The sequence below is a fragment of the Poecile atricapillus genome, chromosome 2 (assembly GCF_030490865.1).
Source record: "Poecile atricapillus isolate bPoeAtr1 chromosome 2, bPoeAtr1.hap1, whole genome shotgun sequence".
Lineage (NCBI taxonomy): Eukaryota > Metazoa > Chordata > Aves > Passeriformes > Paridae > Poecile > Poecile atricapillus.
This window is the reverse complement of record NC_081250.1, coordinates 55,936,531-55,954,751: the sequence shown is the minus strand read 5'-3', so window position 1 is coordinate 55,954,751 and position 18,221 is coordinate 55,936,531. Positions and strand designations below refer to the sequence as shown.

The 18,221-nt window shown below is 35.3% G+C and overlaps 1 protein-coding gene across 4 annotated transcripts in view; it reads left to right on the top strand.

The window, feature by feature from the left end:
* Positions 1–18,221, top strand: part of NFX1 (nuclear transcription factor, X-box binding 1) — a 75,763-nt gene that overhangs the window by 21,129 nt on the left and 36,413 nt on the right. For all 4 annotated transcript variants that reach the window (XR_009276856.1, XM_058831764.1, XM_058831763.1 and 1 more), the window contains exons 4-13: positions 1,412–1,489; positions 4,356–4,461; positions 10,494–10,565; positions 12,260–12,399; positions 13,348–13,447; positions 13,584–13,801; positions 14,522–14,619; positions 15,996–16,026; positions 17,187–17,269; positions 17,804–17,912. Coding sequence is in view for 3 of the 4 variants with exons in the window: in XM_058831764.1 (XP_058687747.1) it covers positions 1,412–1,489; positions 4,356–4,461; positions 10,494–10,565; positions 12,260–12,399; positions 13,348–13,447; positions 13,584–13,801; positions 14,522–14,619; positions 15,996–16,026; positions 17,187–17,269; positions 17,804–17,912 (1,035 nt within the window). In the remaining variant the exon portion in view is untranslated. The remainder of the gene's footprint in view (positions 1–1,411; positions 1,490–4,355; positions 4,462–10,493; positions 10,566–12,259; positions 12,400–13,347; positions 13,448–13,583; positions 13,802–14,521; positions 14,620–15,995; positions 16,027–17,186; positions 17,270–17,803; positions 17,913–18,221) is intronic.

Genomic DNA, 18,221 nt, shown 5'->3' with positions numbered 1-18,221 from the left:
TGTCAGCAAATACGCCTCTTAGTTGTCTACTGTCAGTTTTTGCCTGTAACTTTCAACACTTCTCCCTGAGTTGCTTCTTCTGAGATCCTTCGGTTTCTAGCAGTCAAAAGAAAAAAAAGTCACAGTCAGGAAATGCAGATTGGTCTTGACCATGAATGTGAGAGTATATGCCTTGTGCCACTGTCCTGGAGCTGCTCAGCCCATAATCATACAGATCTCTGCAGCAATCTTGGTGGCACAGTAATATGAGCCAGGATAAAGAGGGGTATGAATAGGCATGAAGTGTTACAAAGAGCAGGCATGCATTAGGTTTGCATTTCTACACTGTCAAGGCAGTCTATAATTTGGATAATTTCAATTTGTGAAAATAATTTCCATTGTACATTATGATAGGTAACATAAGTTGTTCAACCCAGTTGAAGGTGAACCGAGGTGTGCCTCTTGTTGCACTGCAGTTGTCTTGTCATAAGTAGAGTTTCCTGTCTACAATCCCTTCTGCTTTTGTAACATGAAATTATCGTGAATCTTGGTCAGATTTCTTAATAGTGAAGAATAGTTCTAAAATCAAAGTTTTATTAATTTTATCAGCACTGAACTGATTAAGTTAAGAGAGAAAGTGTTAATAATTTTTTTTCTTTTTAATATCTATATATAGATACAAAATGTATCTCTCTTGTCTATGACCCTTTTTGTGGTCGGTAGTGCTCTCAGTTTCATATTCCTAATAGCAAGATGTGTACTGAATTGGGGAAAAGTCTTCACTAATGTTGCTTTTCTTCCACTTTACCATTCTTTCTTTACTGCTAACCAGCACTGTCCTGAAACATAGAAACAAGAAAACTACTATTTAATAAAATAACAACTTGAAGAATAATGTCCTAGTCAATATCTAGCTATTATCAACTGTAAATTAATAAATTAGGTTATTCTGGTTTATATAACAGTGGTTTATTCTGAATGTGAGGCAACACTAAATTGATCTTCTACAAAACACATAAATTCATGTGAGAATAGTGAAAAGAAAGTACAGGTGGTGCTTTGTGTGATATTTTCCTCACCAGTTTCCCTCTCTTAAGACTTTATTTTCCTCACAGCTTTAGATATGATGAAGACTGTCTATATTCTAGCTGTATGTCTTAGGGTATATGATAATAGAAAAATTGGAAGTTTAAAATCTGGCTTTGCTTTAATAAAATGTTGTAGCTTGTTGAAATGAGATACCATGAATCTGTTGATGTCAATACTGTATCAAATTTATTTTTATTAATGTGTTTTCTCACCAGTTCTGAGTAAGTGGAAATATTAATTTATTTGCATCTGTGGTAAGAAACAAAGTAGAACAACTTATTCTAGGCTTGCAGATTCGTCTTTTATTTACTTCAAGTCCTTTTTATCTTTTCTTTATCTACAGATGGCAATAGCGGTTGGAGATGTCCAGCTTGTCAGAATGCTTCTGTGCAGGTTCCTAAAACTTACACTTGTTTTTGTGGTGAGTTTCTCACTTTTGGAAAGAAAAACAGTTTTGTCATTTTGATTCTTTTTTGTTAATACGGATTTTGTTATTGGTGCTCGTTTGCTTACATGCCTAAAGCTCAATTTTTAAAAATTTCATTGACTCTGGAAGGTGGCTGCACAGAAAATCATACATATGCTGCTTTAAAAAGAAAGAGAAAATACTAAGTCCCAAGTGGTAAATATTTCCATATCATTGTGTAAAAAATAGTGATTTTTATGGACTAATGATAGATTTTGGCTGTTATCTTTTGAGCTTTCCTTCTGTTGAAGGAATGGAATAACCTGCATGTGTTATGTCTGTCTTCGTGGCAAGTTACACCAAAATAATACACAATTCAAGGATACAACTACCTAAACCTTTAAATTGATTTAGCAATTTCATGATTTATGTTGCTCAGGAACACATGGAGCTTCAGTAGGAAAAAATATTTGCACTTTTCAGACCTCTGTGTAGATATGGATTTAATAAAAAAGGTAAATGGCATGAGTACAACACTCACCATGCCATAAATACAAAACAAAAAGGAGAAATGAATTATGGTACTTAATTGCACAGAAGTGAATAAGTTTTGTTTGGAATCTATACTTCTGTGATCTGTATTGTTTTTACATAGTTTTCTTTTCCTTAAATCTGCATCACTGGAAACTTTCACCTCACTTTCTAGAAAACAGTGTTCTGAAGTTGAGACAGAAGCTGTGTCCATAAACTTCCCCTTAAGAAGCTAGATTTTCTAAAATAGGAGAGTTCTATCTTTTTATCTAAATGTGTCAGTGAATCAGTTACAAACAGTGAAATGCAGTTAAGACAGAGTTTTTATATAACAATGTGTGAAATCTTAGAAATATAGGGGTAATAATTCAGTTATTAGGGAAAATAATTCAGTCAGAATGAACTGACCATGAATGAAAATTAGACCTTTTTAAGACAGACTTCTGTCTGATAGATAGGGAAGAAATTCTTCTGAGTCTAAAGGCAGTTTCATGGTTTAGGAGATCTGCAGTAAGAACCTTAAATTGTCTGCAGAATTATTACTCAAAGAGCACCATGTCGTAACATAAGAGTTTAATCTTCTGTAGATAATTTTACATTAATTAGATGTAATTTGGACATCATCAGTCACTTTTGCAAAGATGCCTTCTATTTGATGCCAAGTACTAACTATGTGCTGAGAATGGTTAAGTAGGATTTTTATTTTTTTACCATCCTTTCACCCATGAGGAAATTCCTAGCTTATTTTTCTTCTGAAGCTTCAGATTTTTAGGACTTTCCCAGGTATTCAATTTGTTTAATTGAAACTCAGGTGAATAAATGCTGTCTGTAGCATTTATTCATATTTTCCTGACTTAAAACTGGTAGAATGTACAAAGGTGTCTGTTTATGGACTTTTTGATTTGGGTTCTTTTTCCCTTTGAACTGAAGATTGATGAGAGGGAGGCGGTTTTTTCTCTTGTTCGGTCTCAGTTGTTTATTTTTTCTTATCAGCATTACAAGGTACAAGGAGCTGTGTGCGCTATGATAGAAAAGGGGTAAAATGGCTAACAAAGATCTTCTTCAAGGTCTTTTATATGTCCATTTACCCAATTAACAGATGCCAACTAAGCTATTTTTCTTAGTGACCCAATGACCCAACACCTGTGTGCTGCACTGTGACATTTTCTACCCAATCAGCTACTACTACCCAAACACCCCTAGGAGAAGAACATGAAGAAGAAAGAAGAAGGACAAGAGACAACACCCTAAATCCTCCATCTTGTCTTCGGCTCTCTAAACTACTTTTTCACCCAGTGATTTAAGAAACTTTCTAATCTACACATTTACACATTTCCTATCTAACTTTAACATTTGTTTTCATGTATCACCATGAAAACATGCACATGAATTTCATATTATATGAAATTCAGTGTTTCTTTGAATCCTGGAACTAAATATTAAAAGCAAGGGCACACAGTCTGTATCTCAGACTCCAACACAAAGGTATATTAAAAAAATTAAAATTATGTAACTATGTCGCCAAAAGTACATTTTCCTCCTGCTTTTGATTGTCACAACTCAAAGTTGTAACATTGGCTCAGTTGCTTCACTGTTAATTTAATTCTTCTCTTGTAGAGAGCCAAGAGAGTGTTCATGATGGCAATTAACCTTAACCCTGATGACCATCTCATGCACTTAGAGCTATAAGATCTGTTGATAATATCTCAGATTAATAAAAATATGGTTTAGTGCTCCTCTGAAATACAGAATAACTGAAGCTAACATACTTCTTGTTTAAGACTTCTGCTTCATTCATCAAAATTCATGAACCTTTAATATTTAGATTAATGTAGAGTCTGCTTCTTTTTATAGAAGTGACTTTCATAACTTGCCCACTCATTTAATTCCCTATTCTCCATCTCCATACCTGGTAGATCTTACTTCTTTGAAGGATTGTTATCTTTTTACTTTGTTACTTTTTTTTTTTCCTCCCTGCTGCATTGAGACAGCAAGGGAGTTTCACCCTTCAGTTTTCTTAGCTACTGTGCAGCCTGACCAACTACAGGGGGCTTTTAGTTTTCATGTATTTTATCAGTTTAATTTAATTTATCAGCTACCTGTATGCCTTCTGATTGAGAGTACAGAGGAAAGAATATTCTGGAGCTTGCTATTCCAATGGTAAATTCTTTTAAAGAGGTTGAGTATGTATCAATACAGAAAAACATAAATGTTTTTGTAATAATTTTTTTCAAAGAAGACTACTTGCCAGTATTTAAAATGCCACATTTTCTCTTTGGTATGATATTTTTCACAAAGGCAGTCTGCTATTCAAAGCAATAAATACCTTTTTGTCTTTCACATGGTTTAGGTAAGGTGCACAATCCTGAATGGAATAGAAATGAAATCCCACATAGCTGTGGGGAACTTTGTGGAAAGAGGAGGCAATGTTTGGACTGTCCACATCTCTGTAACATGTAAGTAAAGGTTTATTATACAAACATTGAAATTATTTAGAAAAAATTTCTGAAGACTGTATTTGCTTATTTTTTGACTCCAGGATATGCTTAGAAACTTGGAACCTATAGAGGTTTATAGTTCGGCAGAAGCCTGAAAGAAATGAAAAGCCTGATGGCTATTTGTGTTGGTATGTCTAAAGTGAGTTCTCACAAGAGCATGATCAGGAGGTGTACAATAGTTGTAGCAACATTTCTGTCATGTTTTAGGAACTGAACCAGCTGTCTGACTTAGTTTCAAGAATTTTCATTGAAGTAGAGAAATATATTGTAGTGTCTGAAGGTAACTCTGAGCATGTCCAGTGGTCCACCAGATTTTTTTAGGTGCTGTTATTCATGTAAAAGTGTTTGAATATCTTAATTTGAGATTCATGCTACTTGCTTAAATTGAGAGACCACTTCTTACCTTTGTGTCATTTTTTTTTTGGCTTGTAAACTGCTGAGGATAAAAGGGCATTTGTATTTATTTGTTGAGACCATCAGATAGTTTAACCAGAATCCCTCTGAAGATTTTAATCAGTATATGTAATTCAGGTTGATTTTGCTACCATTTTATTAGTATAAATGCATTAGTAGAGATGCAAAGGAGAGCACCTCTGTTTTCAATTCTGGATGTTTTACATTGGATTTTTTTTTTAGTAGCATAGTAGCATTGCTAAGATTAACACAATTAATTATATGATCATTTTCAATGTATAAATATGCTTGTTAGTCAGAAACATAAATTATATGTTGTTCCTATTGTATCTAGCTTCAATTCCCATGGAAGTTGGTCCTTAACATTTATTCATATTTCTGGGTTTGGAAATTTTTAATTGAAGCAGTTATTTCTTCTCTTGGTACAGACTCAAAAACTTCAGCCATTCCAACAAATAGATTGTTGTCTGGCACTTTTTCCAAGATTTGCTAAAGCTTGGAACTTTACTAGAACTTTACTCTGAACTTCGTATTTAATGTGTTCTGTTTGAAATATATTTCAACATTTTATTGAATGTCAGAATAATTCTTTAATACTTCTTTCCCATACATGAAAATGTTATATTAGATTTCTTTTTGATATTAGATTTAATTTATATTTATGCATCATGTATTTATGCACACAGATTTGCATTTTATTTCATGTAAGTATCATAGCTGTTTTCTGAATTTATAGAATCATGCTAGATCCGATCAACTTTCAGACTACACTTGGTGTAGCTGTAACCCTGAACAGAACACTGATTCTCTTTGAGACCAGCTGTAGGCCTCCATCTCAGGAGAGGCATGTGTTCGTGGACGTGTCTTTTGTTTTTTGTCAGAAATAAGCAGACTTCTTAATCACTTTGAGAACTCCCTAAGTGCAATTTGTTGCCTGAAAAGCTTTCCTTGAGGGCTTGGAAGCAGATGTTGTTCTCTTCTTTCCTGTTCTAGTCTACAGCAGAGGCTGAGTCTTTGGCATTCTTTTCTGAGAAATTCTTTTCTTTCTTCTTTCTGAAGAGTAGTGACTAATATTATGATGTTGGGGGCACTACAAATTCTTAGTCTCTTAAAGTCTGATCTGCATAAAAGCTGTGAAAATTGAGTTCCAGTTTTTGGCCAGTTGTAGCATATTTAAAAATGTTACCATTCATCTTTATGTTTCATGTGAACGATGAGATCATCCGGGCCTGGAGGTAAGGCAGCGGTAGGCATGCAGATCAAGATAATAGATGTTCTTGACAGTCTCCAACTTATGATAGTGAACTGGAGGGGAATGCATTTTCATTATAAGTGTTACTCAGTTTTGGACATGGCTCAGTATATTTTGGACACTTCTTTCTCCCATATGGGAATCTTTGGTGTTTGTGAGGACACAGGCAGCCATCATCTGCTGTATCAAAAAGCAAGTAGAAACTTTGTTCCCTCTTGCTGTATCAGCGGTGGAGTTAAAAATGCAGAGCTTTATTATTTTAATGCAGATGATAAGTCTGGATTATCTGAGCATCTATGTCTGGGCAGAGATTTTCTTGAAGAGAGTGCTCAAGGTTAGATGTCGCCACTTGGGGCAGGAATTTTTTTCATGATTCTTGCTTAAGTTTAGATGGTCTCAGAACTTTTTCTTGCAAGCATTTATTTATTTGGATTGTGGATTTCCTGTGTGCCATTTTCCCCTCCTCTCACATGTTGCCATAAAGTGATAAGGTTTGAACCAGAACTGTTTCTGATACCTGATATCTGTTTGCAGATATCTTAAAAATGGTTTTGTTTTTCCTTTTCAACACAACACCCCACTTCGGTGAAAATTAGTAAAGGTAATTTACACTGGTGGTCTGCCAATTGATGGGGGTGATTTAAAGCACATAGACATCAACGGGAAGAATGGTCTTCTTATTTTACAATGAATATTAAGGTAACACAAAAGTAAAATTATACATTTAATAAAACTACATGCTTGGTTTTAGCAACAAGCAAAAATAAGCAAGGTAGCGCACCTAGTCATTACTATATGTGAGAAAGGATAGTGATTGAGAAGGATCAACACATCACCAATTGCCTAAATACTTTACCATCATCCAGCGTCTGCAATTGCTGGGAAGCCCCATTTTGCAGTGAGGACCTGGAGAGCCCTTCCCCACGATTTGGAAAATCCTACGTGGTGAGTCCACCTGTAGGTGAGGTCTCCAAATTTGCCCTAAAAGTGGGTCCAGCTTTTATAGGCCCATATCAGCGAGTCAGAGTGACTTGATTATGTTTTTAGCACAGAAACATCTGAATCTGATGGCACACTTCCTGGCCAGCCAGGGCCAGGGCTTGGCCAGAGCCCAGGGTTGGCTGGGCGGGTTTTCCCCTAAAATACCCTACAACCAAGCCTCTATTCATGTCAGTTGGGAAAATGTCTTAAAATGATACATTTCTTGCAGACAACTGCACAAGATTATGTGAAAGTTTCTAAAGAAGGTGGTTTGGTATTAAACAGTGAACATAAGCTCTTAGTCATCTATTTTTAGCTAAATAATACTAATGGTGTTAGCCACACAGTGCTAAGGAACCATCTGGAAGTAAGCCTGCTGTTCAAGTCTGAGCACATAAAATGATTTAGTAATAAATCTAGTATTTACTCAGATTTGTTGAAATGGTAACCATTTATATAAAGAGCCAATTTGGCAGAGCTGAGGAACAGGCAAGCAGCTGTTTGAAACGGGAATGTTGTGCTGTGACATGTATAGCGCTTCTCAAGGTGAGTTCCCTTCACATTTTTAGTTTAAAAACACTGAAATTGCTTTTGCAGTGTTAGGTTCTACATCAAAGAAACATTTAGCTTAACCTTCAATAAAATGTTCCTGATAATAAACTTCATGACAAAGCAAAACTTCTTTTAAGACTCTCAGATTCTCCCTGCCAACTGGAACTATGCAAGCCCTTGAGAGCATTTGAAAGAGGTCTTACAAAGACAGTAAATGCAATTTTCTATTTAAATTTTAGTAGATGGACTTCCTTCATAGATCTTTGGTGCTGTAATCTTTTCTTCAGCAGTAGAAGTCTCTTTTTTGCTCTGTTACAGTATCTAGTGTTTTCACTGTCCAGCAAATGGAAGTTTAATTTTTCTTCAGTTTAGATGTATCTATCTTCACAACTTTTCTTGCACACCAGTTCTCTAGAGCAGCAGCAGTAAACTGCAGAATAATCTTCTATGCTAATGATAGATAATGAAGTTTCAGTTGAAAAAAACTTCTGCATTCACCAAACAGAAGTTAATACTGATGATTTCAGCCTGTCTTTTTGAGTTTAGTTTGCAACACTGTCAAATCATTTAACTTAGCTTTTTGCTTAATCCCCTAAACCAGGAGTAAAACTCTAAAGGTATCATCCATCTTTATCATCTAAGGAGAATTTTCTGCACTTCCGGTGCACGTCTCTGTGCTGAATGAAATTTGAATTTCAATTGTTGTTGTATGGATCAAGTATATCCTAGAACTGTGGCCATATTGTAGCTTCTGCCTAAATTAAATTGTACCAGAAACTTTTGCATGTGTATCTGTAGAGATGCATAAAGAATACGTATTTCAAAAGTCAGAAGTTTTCTTTCAAAACATTAGTTTTTGCATTACTGGAATTTCCTTGTTCGTATTAACAGGAAGTCAGAAAGCGGTCTCAGAAACACACATTGTCAAGACTTTGAGATGTCTGAAAATTAACTGTTGGTACTGTTCTAACAAAAGGAAACTTACTATAAAACTGCAGTCTACTGTTGCTGGTATTTATAACTTTAAAATATTTATGATCAATATAAATGGTTGTTGTGTGATATGTGTATCACACATATGTGTGATGTGTATCATCAGAAAGTGTTCTAGGAGTGGGGTTATGGAAGAAATCTTAGCATTGCTTCTACATGAGAATGTTGAGAGAAACAATACATCAGGTAAAAAACTTAACATGACAAGACTTCTGAAGATGATGTCTTCTCACTTTTCCAGGTTATGACCTGTATTTTGAATTTATGTCTACTTTAATCTGATTCCTAAATTCATAAGTCAGCATGCAGCCTTTAGAATCCTACATGGATCTATAAGAATTGAAGTCAGTTGAAGTCAAGACAGTGAAATATATGGTGCAGTCCTTTTACAAGAGGTTTGCTTCTACGATAGGTTTTCTTGTATGTTGCAGAATGCTTTTTAATTCTCATTGTCTGAAGTTCCACAGTACAGTTTTAATTAATTCAGTGGTTTTGCTTTCTTCCTGCTTTACTGTGTATCCATACAGTTTTTCTTTTTTTCTCCCTTTCCTTGTGCCTGCTTTGGTGCTTTTTCAACTCTTCACCGTGTCATAAAACCGACCTGTCAAAAGGCAGAGGGCTATGGTGGTTTTGGTTATTTGTTTTTTGGATTTGTTTTATGTGATGGGGGATTTTTCATTGTTTTGAATTGGTTTATTGTGTAATTGCTTGGCTTTACTGTTAGGGCTGGCATAGACTGAGTAATAGATTAGGCCTTATTGTCAACTGGGAGGAGTGGTAGAGGAAGAAAGGAAGCCATACCACTCTTGACAAGCTGTAGGGGTGACTCAATTATACTGAGTATGACTAGTAACTGGTGTACGAGTTAGTACTTGTATGGTTACTATCCTTGAGGAATTTAGTAGTTACCATGTAACTAGGTAGTCTGTGTTTATGGGACTTTCTGATGTTTTTTGGTTTTTTCTTTTTCTTTCGGCTAGGATGTGTGTGCTGGTCAGTCCTGGCCAATAATTGCTCCAAATGAGAGCTGCTGTTTTTGCAAGTGAAGGGAACTGGGAGCTGGCTACAGAAGAGTGTAGACAAGATAATTAAGTATAATTTCACAAACCTGGGCTTGTCTGTACCCAACTAAGGTCTTACATGCAGATAGGGAACATCTAGTGTTTCTTGAAGTAGGAGGTAAGATCTGATATGTAAAGGATGGAATTGATGACACTCACAGGAAATCGCCATTGATGGTAAGAAGAAAACTGAGGTAGACTTGCTGTGTCTCCCATATGTTACCTTACAGGAAGAGGAGCAACACCTCTTACTGGTGGCACTAGAAATGCTGTGTTCAAAGATAAAACCACCAGCTCAAAAGAAGAAATTAATAGAGAAGTTTCTATCTCTGTTGTGTTTAAGATCACTGAAGAAATAAATATGTTAATGGTTTGGACATAAGATGATTGTTTTGGGTGTTACCAATGATGAACACAATTGATTTGATGCATGTTTGCTGGTGAAATGCAAAATAACAAATGTGTCAGTAGCAGAGTTGATTTGTTAGTAGTACTGTTGTTTTGACAGCAGTAGGAGTACAGTTTTTCCTTCAACATTAGTTGTCTTTGAGACTGATGCAATTGTAATAATCAAATACTTTTTGCTTGTGTTAAGACTGCTTTCACACCTTGCAGGAGTGAGTGTGGGAGTCCTGTATAATGTTCTGATAATGCACTGAGGTTGGGTCATGGTGGATTGTGCCTCTGGGAGTGTAATAAATGTAAAGTTAACTTTGCTTTTTTGACTTACTTCTAAGTCTGTGCCACCCAGGACCTTGCCCTTCGTGCCCAGCCTTTGTGACAAAAACATGTGAATGTGGACAGACAAGGTAAGAATGATTCTGCTATGCAAACAAAAGTTTAGTTATTATAAATAAAGAAAAGAACAGTTTTAAATTTTATATACTCACTTTTTTCTTTCTTATAATTTATTAAAAATATGCTGAACAAAGTTTAATCTGACCTGAAACTTTTATTTAGGGTTAAAATGATTTGGAGAATTTTATATTTTGAAAAAATGCAGTTACTTTAAAATTTTCAAGAAATAAACTAAAAATAACAAAAAAGACTTGTAAATTTATGATACATGTAGCTGAATTGTCTGAGCAGTCTGTGAGTTGATTCGGATTTGATTTTTAAATCTCACACTAGTATTTATTCATTTTATTTGCTAGAAGACTCAGAAAATTTGGTAGAAGTAGGTTCACATCTTTTGTATATGAATGAAATGAGGTCTTAAATTACTTAATTTCAGAAATAATAATTCAAAAATAATCTACTTTTCTCACAAACTGTACAGAGATGTCTATAGTGTATTCCAGACTTGAAAGCTCTCTTTTCCTTGCATGTTTGGTGCATATAGTGTCATTGCCGTAGCAGTATGGTACTGCCTATATTATGCATGGTCTCTCCTAATCAGTTGGCCTGAGTTTTTAGAATCCCTTTTTCTAGTTACCTGCAACTGATTCTGTGTAATAAATTGTTTGCCTGAGCTTGTTTACAGAACCAAAACAAATATAAACTGATTTCAGTGTTTCAGAGCAAGATTTCATTTTCAGATTTTTACAATTATTTCTCAGAGTTTGAATCTAATACTGCACAATCTTAATTTTTCAGAAGAAGGTACTGCAATTTCTGTGAAGGTACTTGTAGATAAAAGCACTTTGTCTTCAGCAGAAAAATGGGTTGCTTGCAGATTACTGAATTTTATCTTCCATAGTAATATTACCTCCTTTTATTGTTTACGGGGGTTGGTTTTTTTTTGGTTAGGATTTTGTTTTGTTGGTTTTCTGACTCCTTTAATTTAAAAGTGTAATAGATGCAGCATCTTTTTTTTTTCTTCCAGATGTCAGCTACTTCACCAGATTGCTGATTTTTTGTAATAGCACATTTGATACTTAAAACCTGCTTCAAAAGAAGCAGTACATCTCATATGTAGTGTATAAGCATACAGGGTATATGGCATGGCATCACCAGCTTTAGGATGTTTTGAAACTACTATTTTGAGTTTTACAGCCATTGTATGAGCCTCCCAGGGTTGAAAAAAAATAGAAGAATTGATTTTGTCCCATTTTTGGACAGTTTAATTAAAAACTCAGTTATTTTCGTAGATATCTGACCCACTGTTAAGGCCCTGTCCTTGTCTTCATTGTCTTAAATGAATTTAGGATTGTTTAAGTCTTCAGAAAGATGTCTATATTGGAAATATCTGCTTTTCTGACAATGCATATATGAGTTAATAGATTAGGTTCAAGTTTTAGTGTCACCTCACCTTGCATTGTTTCCCCCCGTTTTCTTCAGGAGAAATTCTGTAGACTAATTACTCTCATAGGTGTTTTACTTTAGTGAGGTGGAAGAGGGGAAGCAAGGGAAAAACTAGGGGTGTTATTTCCTAAAACTTGCATTAATAAATTATGCTGCCTTTTGAAGATTTTGGCATTTTATTGAAAATGTATTTCTCTTTTTATTAAATACTGTATAGATATCAAGGTAGCTGACAGGCTGTGGTGTCATTTCTCTACAGTCATTCAGTTCGCTGTGGCCAGTCAACAAAAATTCATTGTTCTAATGTATGTGGAAATACTTTAAACTGTGGAAAGCACAGCTGTACTCAAGTGTGCCATGCAGGAAAATGTTCACCTTGCCAGTTAACAGTACAACAAGGTAAGTACTGAAGTCCTTTACAGAAATCCACCCTATACAATGAAAACAAGAGTGGGGGAAAGGTCAGTACCAAGAGGTAAGTGCCAGTTTTTATTTAACACAATCAGAATCTATTGTTAGAATCCTGCCACGATGATTAGGCTGTTGGGGCATGTGCCTTATTAGGACAGGCTGGTGATACTGGACTTCCTCAGCTTGAGAGGGCTGTGTAGTTACTTTTCAGTAGCTAGCAAGTAATTTAAGAAGACAGAGACAGGCTATGCATATGTGAAGGATGAGAGACAATCAGCTTAAATTGTCTTACTAGCTGTAAGGGAAACCTCTTTTCTTGGGGTTTTCAAGACCAACTGAATAAAACACTTGAATTATGTGGTCTGATCTCATTGCTGACTGTGCTTTAGGTAAGGGTTTGGATTAACTAATCCTTTCTTACCTGAATTGTCCTCTGATCCTACTGAATCTTTTTTATTTTAATTATAAGAATTAATTACATAGTACATGGAAGAAAATAGAAAAAGGTATAGGAAAGCACATTTCAACAAGCTTCTCATGATTTCTATTAAAATTTTCTAAATTTAGTCTTGAATGAAAATTAAATTGACTGAGTAGGTATGCCAGTATATAAATAACTTTATAGAACAGTTTATACAGAAAATTGCAAGTTAATTTTCTAAACTTTCAAGGTAATAATTAACTTAAGGTAATGTATACTGCTTTAATAAATTAATTTCTTGTGCAAATAGTACCACTTTATCAAAACAAATAATGCTGGAATTCTGACTTCTGTAGGACAAAAAACTTTCATTGGTGAAATAAATCTAAAGAGGAGCAACTTCTTTATCCTTCTAAAAACTGACCAACAATTTTTCACTCCTTTTATATTTGCTGGAGATATTTTGTCATGATATTCTCTTATGTTGTCTTCTGTGAAATATTGCTTTCTTTTAGTGTGTTACTGTGGAAGCAACTTTAAAGAAGTGTTGTGTGGGTCAAAGGAAGAATTCTCTGACGGTTTTGGGAGTTTCTCATGTCAGAATATATGTGGCAAGTAAGGTCACTATAACTTGGGCTTTTAAAAAGAGAGGGTTTTTTTCTATTCACAATGACTTATTGTGATACTCTTAGATAATTCCCCTTTTAATTTTTTTCTTGTTTTCTCTTTTGTTTCTTGAATTTTTTTCCAGAAAATTAAATTGTGGGAGGCACAACTGTAAGCAAGTATGCCATCCTCAGCCTTGCCAGCTCTGTCCACGACTTCCACAAGTTGTGTATCGTTGTCCCTGTGGTCAGACTCCTCTCAGCAAGTTACTGGAACTAGGATGTGTTGAACGTAAAATTTGCACAGATCCTATCCCATCGTGTGGAAAAACATGTGGCAAACCTCTTTCTTGTGGTAGCTATGGTAATTAGAAATTTCTGTATCAGAGTATTTGAAGCACCTCATAGTGTCACCGAAAGTCAGGTGAATAGAACTCCTTAACACCAGTGCAGCATTAAGAAGCAGGCATTCTTCACTGCGGCACCAGCTGCAGGGGGGATAGCTTCATCTAGTGTGTATTCTGATTCTCTGCAAGCACGTTGCTTATATACCTTAATTACATACATATGCTTCACAGTTCACAGAAATCTTATACATATTATAATGGCTCATTACCATAAAACTCTCCTCCTGGTTCAGTCTTTTTATGGTCTTATTTTGGCTGTGATTGCATTCACAAGCCAGAGATACACACTCACCCAGTCCCTTTATCTTCCCTTAATCTTCCCTTGTTCTGGAAGCAGGGCACATCTGTTTCTTTCTTAAAAGTACATGGACACAGTCTTTATTCTTAGATTAATCCTTTGATATCAATAGTTTTCAAAACAAAACGTGGCCTATAAATATTTAATTTCAAGAAATAAATATTTTATTAGCGATTTTGAGTTTTAACCAAAATGAGTGTAAAAACCACTGCAGAGCCTGCAGTCTGGCTCTATTATTCATAATAATGCTTTAAAATAAGGACATAAAACCCAGCTGTGCATAAGCTTACTATCATTGACCATATTTATCCTAATAAATGTGAAGTTCCAGGTCATAGAATTTTTTTTATTCTTAATATTTGTATTTTCATTTTTCTAGAGTTCATTCATACATGTGAAAGCCTTTGCCATGAAGGAGACTGTAGACCATGTTCTCACACATCAAATATTTATTGTAGGTGTGGCTTCAAAAAAAAGGTGAGTGTGTAACCACAGAGGCAGGTAATCTTTGCTGCTTTTTAAAGCTGTGGAGAAAAAGGAGCTGAAAAAGCATAAAGAAGTGCTGTGCTCCTTAGTTGCAAGAACCCATGTTGTATACTAACTGATAGATGACATCTAGTTTACACTGTGAAGTGGTAACATGCTTTTTACCATTAAGGCAATTTTTAAAGTATTTTGGCAGAGTTTGAGCAGAGTTCTATTAGTGTAAACAATCTGCAAAATCATATATTATTCTGGAGTATTTTTTTAGCATAAGGAATTGGTAGAGTTGCCGAGAGTAAACTGAGAGAAGAAAGACAGCCTAGTTAAAACTTTATAGTATATGGGTGTAGTCTCCTTGCAGAAGTTTATGTAGACTATGTTGTTACTGCTTCCTGTTCTTTGTACATTTGTATAGTGATCCTGCAGATCCTCAGCTGTTATTTAATAATTATTATATTTTGAAGCTATGCTGCTTTCTGTAATCATAGCTTTGAAATTTTTGGCTACCATCACAGAAGCTTTGATGACTTTTCTGACCTCTTATGCATCATTTGCAAGGAGGAGATGGCTTTTGAATATATAAGTCTGTAGGTGCAAAGAAATGACTGAGAGTTTGCTAGAGGTTGAAACAGTTTTCTCTCACAAGTTTGCTGAAGGTAGTTATGGGATAGAAGGCTTTAGATTGCATTTTGAATCCTGAAATAAAGTAGTGAGGTGTTTGGTTTAGTTTTGAAGTTTCTCACACACCAGAAAGATGCTTCTTTAAAAAGAGTGAACTACAGTGATAATTTAAATCAGTTATGCAAAATGTGATACTGAGAAATGACAGTTCAGAATATAAAGTTGTGGTGAATGGTTCAAACGTCAACATTATTTTTGTCCATCGCATTTTATTTTCATGTTGAAGTCTTCACGTATCACTTCGTAGATCATAACATTTGGCTTCTTCCTTTCTTCCTCTCTTACATCAGACTTGCGGTTTCGGGACAGTTGGTCAAAGCACAGATTTATGCATTTTTGTCACTATTCTCTGGGAGACCTCTATTTGTTTCCATTACACAGATTTCTGGTTTCTTGGGACAAGTCTGATTCTCTCAGTTTACAGTGACACTTAATTCTGATGAATTAAGTGGAGAATACAAAATTGCTTTTTTTTTTTTTTTTAATTGGTATTGAATTTTTAAGGAACAAATATTGTATTAAAAGATTTGAGGATATGTTTTTCCAGTTTTTATTTCACTTTTGTATACATATGTGTTATACGCATGGAAGGTGAGTGTGCTGCTTTCATGTGGCCAAGTGTTTTCTAGATAAGTATCTTTCAGTTGTTTCATCTCTTTTAATCTAATGGCTCCCTGTTTGTTTCCTAGGAAATCCCATGTGCTCTTCTCAGAAATAAAGGTACAAGGTTATGATACATATGTAATGTAAAATTGTTTAAAAATTATTAAAGCTCATAGTAATTTGGGGTTTGATTGACAAAGTTGGCAAACAGCTGATCTGTACTGCATCTTTTATCCGTACTTCTATGCCAAGTTGGTTATTTCAGCTGCTCATTTGTGGTACCGGTCATGCTGCTGTGTTTGGGAAAAGGTTTAAAATAAACATCTTCAGTTTTCATTCATCTTTTATATAAAGAAAGACTTCTTCACGTTTGAGTTCAAAGATTTCAGACAATGTCTGATTTATTTTGAACAGTTTCTTATGCCACTTGCCCTGTTCAATAGGTTGCCATCCCCCTTCTGCTCCCCCATCGTAACTTTTGGTCAACTTGCACAGCTCAGATTCAGTGTAATAGTTTTGCTCTGAGATTGCCTATGTTTCTGGTGAAATACAAGCTTTGATTCTGCTTCACATTGGATGGCGCTGATCTTTGCAGCTGGTCTTTGCATCTGACCATGGCAGAGAGTTCCCATTTGATGCTTCTTGGTATTCTGGATGTAACATCTCAAAATTCCCCTCAGTGAAATCTAGACCTCTGTCTACTGAGGTATTTGTTTACAAGATATATAAGGAAGTAATATGCATATTTTTTTAATATGAGCTTTTGTCTATGAAGACTTGGCTCTTACGGAATCCAGAAGTGATTCCCTTTTGTTGGCTGTGTATGGTAATAAGGATGTTCTTTGCTAGCAGTAGTTTAATGAGGATATAGCAGTAGTTGTTTTTAGCTGGCTTTTACTGCCCCACAAATTTAAGCAGTCTTAAACTGGATGTTCATGTTACTTCACTGTATCAGAATATCCTGTTTTCTTTGTTCTATTGTGTGGAGTTTATGGTGTGATGGTTAAGGGAAAATAAATTAGCTTAATGTATTCTGCTTTCCAAAATCCTTTTGAATAAGGATTTCTTTAAAGAGAGGCAAGTGCCCACATGGGGATAATTGTGAGGGAGAAAAAGTATTTTAAATGTTTGCTTGCTGGATTTCCCTGTGTTAGTTTCTCCTAGACCGTGCCCTGCAACACCCTTAGCATAATCCTGTGATTGCAAGTTTTATTCTCAGCATATGCAAAGACCTAAAAGTTAGAACTTTGGGGGGCTTTGTTCTTTTTTTTTAATAGCTGCTATTACATTCATGTGTGACAAGCGATGCAACAAGAAGAGATCATGTGGACGACACAAATGTAATGAAGTTTGCTGTGTGGTAAGTCTACCAGTGGTTTTATAAAATTGTTTGATATGATGTGTGTTTGATTTTGGTTGTGGTGTTAACAGTCTTTTTTTCTTCTGTGTCTTTCCATTTCTGTGCATCTTCATTTTCTATTTGCTGTGTTGGTCGTGCTCAAAAAGTTTGTCTGCACATTTATTTTGCAAATTTTGTTTTATAGGTATTATTATAAATGTAAAACCACATTTCAGCCTAAATACAGTTAAGTCAGTGTAAAGGTGCTTTTTGTCAATGCAGTGATTCCAGGGAGAATGCAGAGGGAAAGCGTGTTACTTAATAGAAGAAGCATAAACCTTGTAGCCGTGTCTGTAGCAGAAGTCCTAATAGAATCTGCTTCCAAATTTATGTATCCATACAGTGATAGAAAAACTGTATAAATTTGGCCTAAGCTATTTTTTGCCCTATACAGTTTTGTCAATCTATTGTTAGAAGTAGATTGGAACCTCAAAGAGAAAAAGAAAAAAAATATGGTTTATAGTTCAACTCTGCTTTTTTTTTTCTGTCTCTTAGGACACAGAACATAAGTGCTCTTTGGTTTGTGGTCGTAAACTCAACTGTGGCCTTCACAGATGTGAAGAACCCTGTCATCGGGGAAGTTGTCAAACATGCTGGCAAACAAGTGAGTTATGTGCAAAAATGCGTAATTGTTTTTGTTCTAGGAATACATTAATGTCTTTATCTGACTCTCCCCAGTTAATGTGATCTGTTTCACACTGATAAAAGAAGAAAGGTGATGTAGATTGTAAGGATACTGTTTACAGCTCCAAGTGCCTTAGCTGCAGTAGTACATGTGTCTCTCCTATATTACATGCACTTGGTCAAAGACCTCCATTTTATGGAGACCAGCTTTTCGTGGAAGCATCCTGTAAAAGAGGTGTTAGAGCCTCTGAAGCTCACTGTGCTTGAAACAGCATTGTAGTCTGTCTTA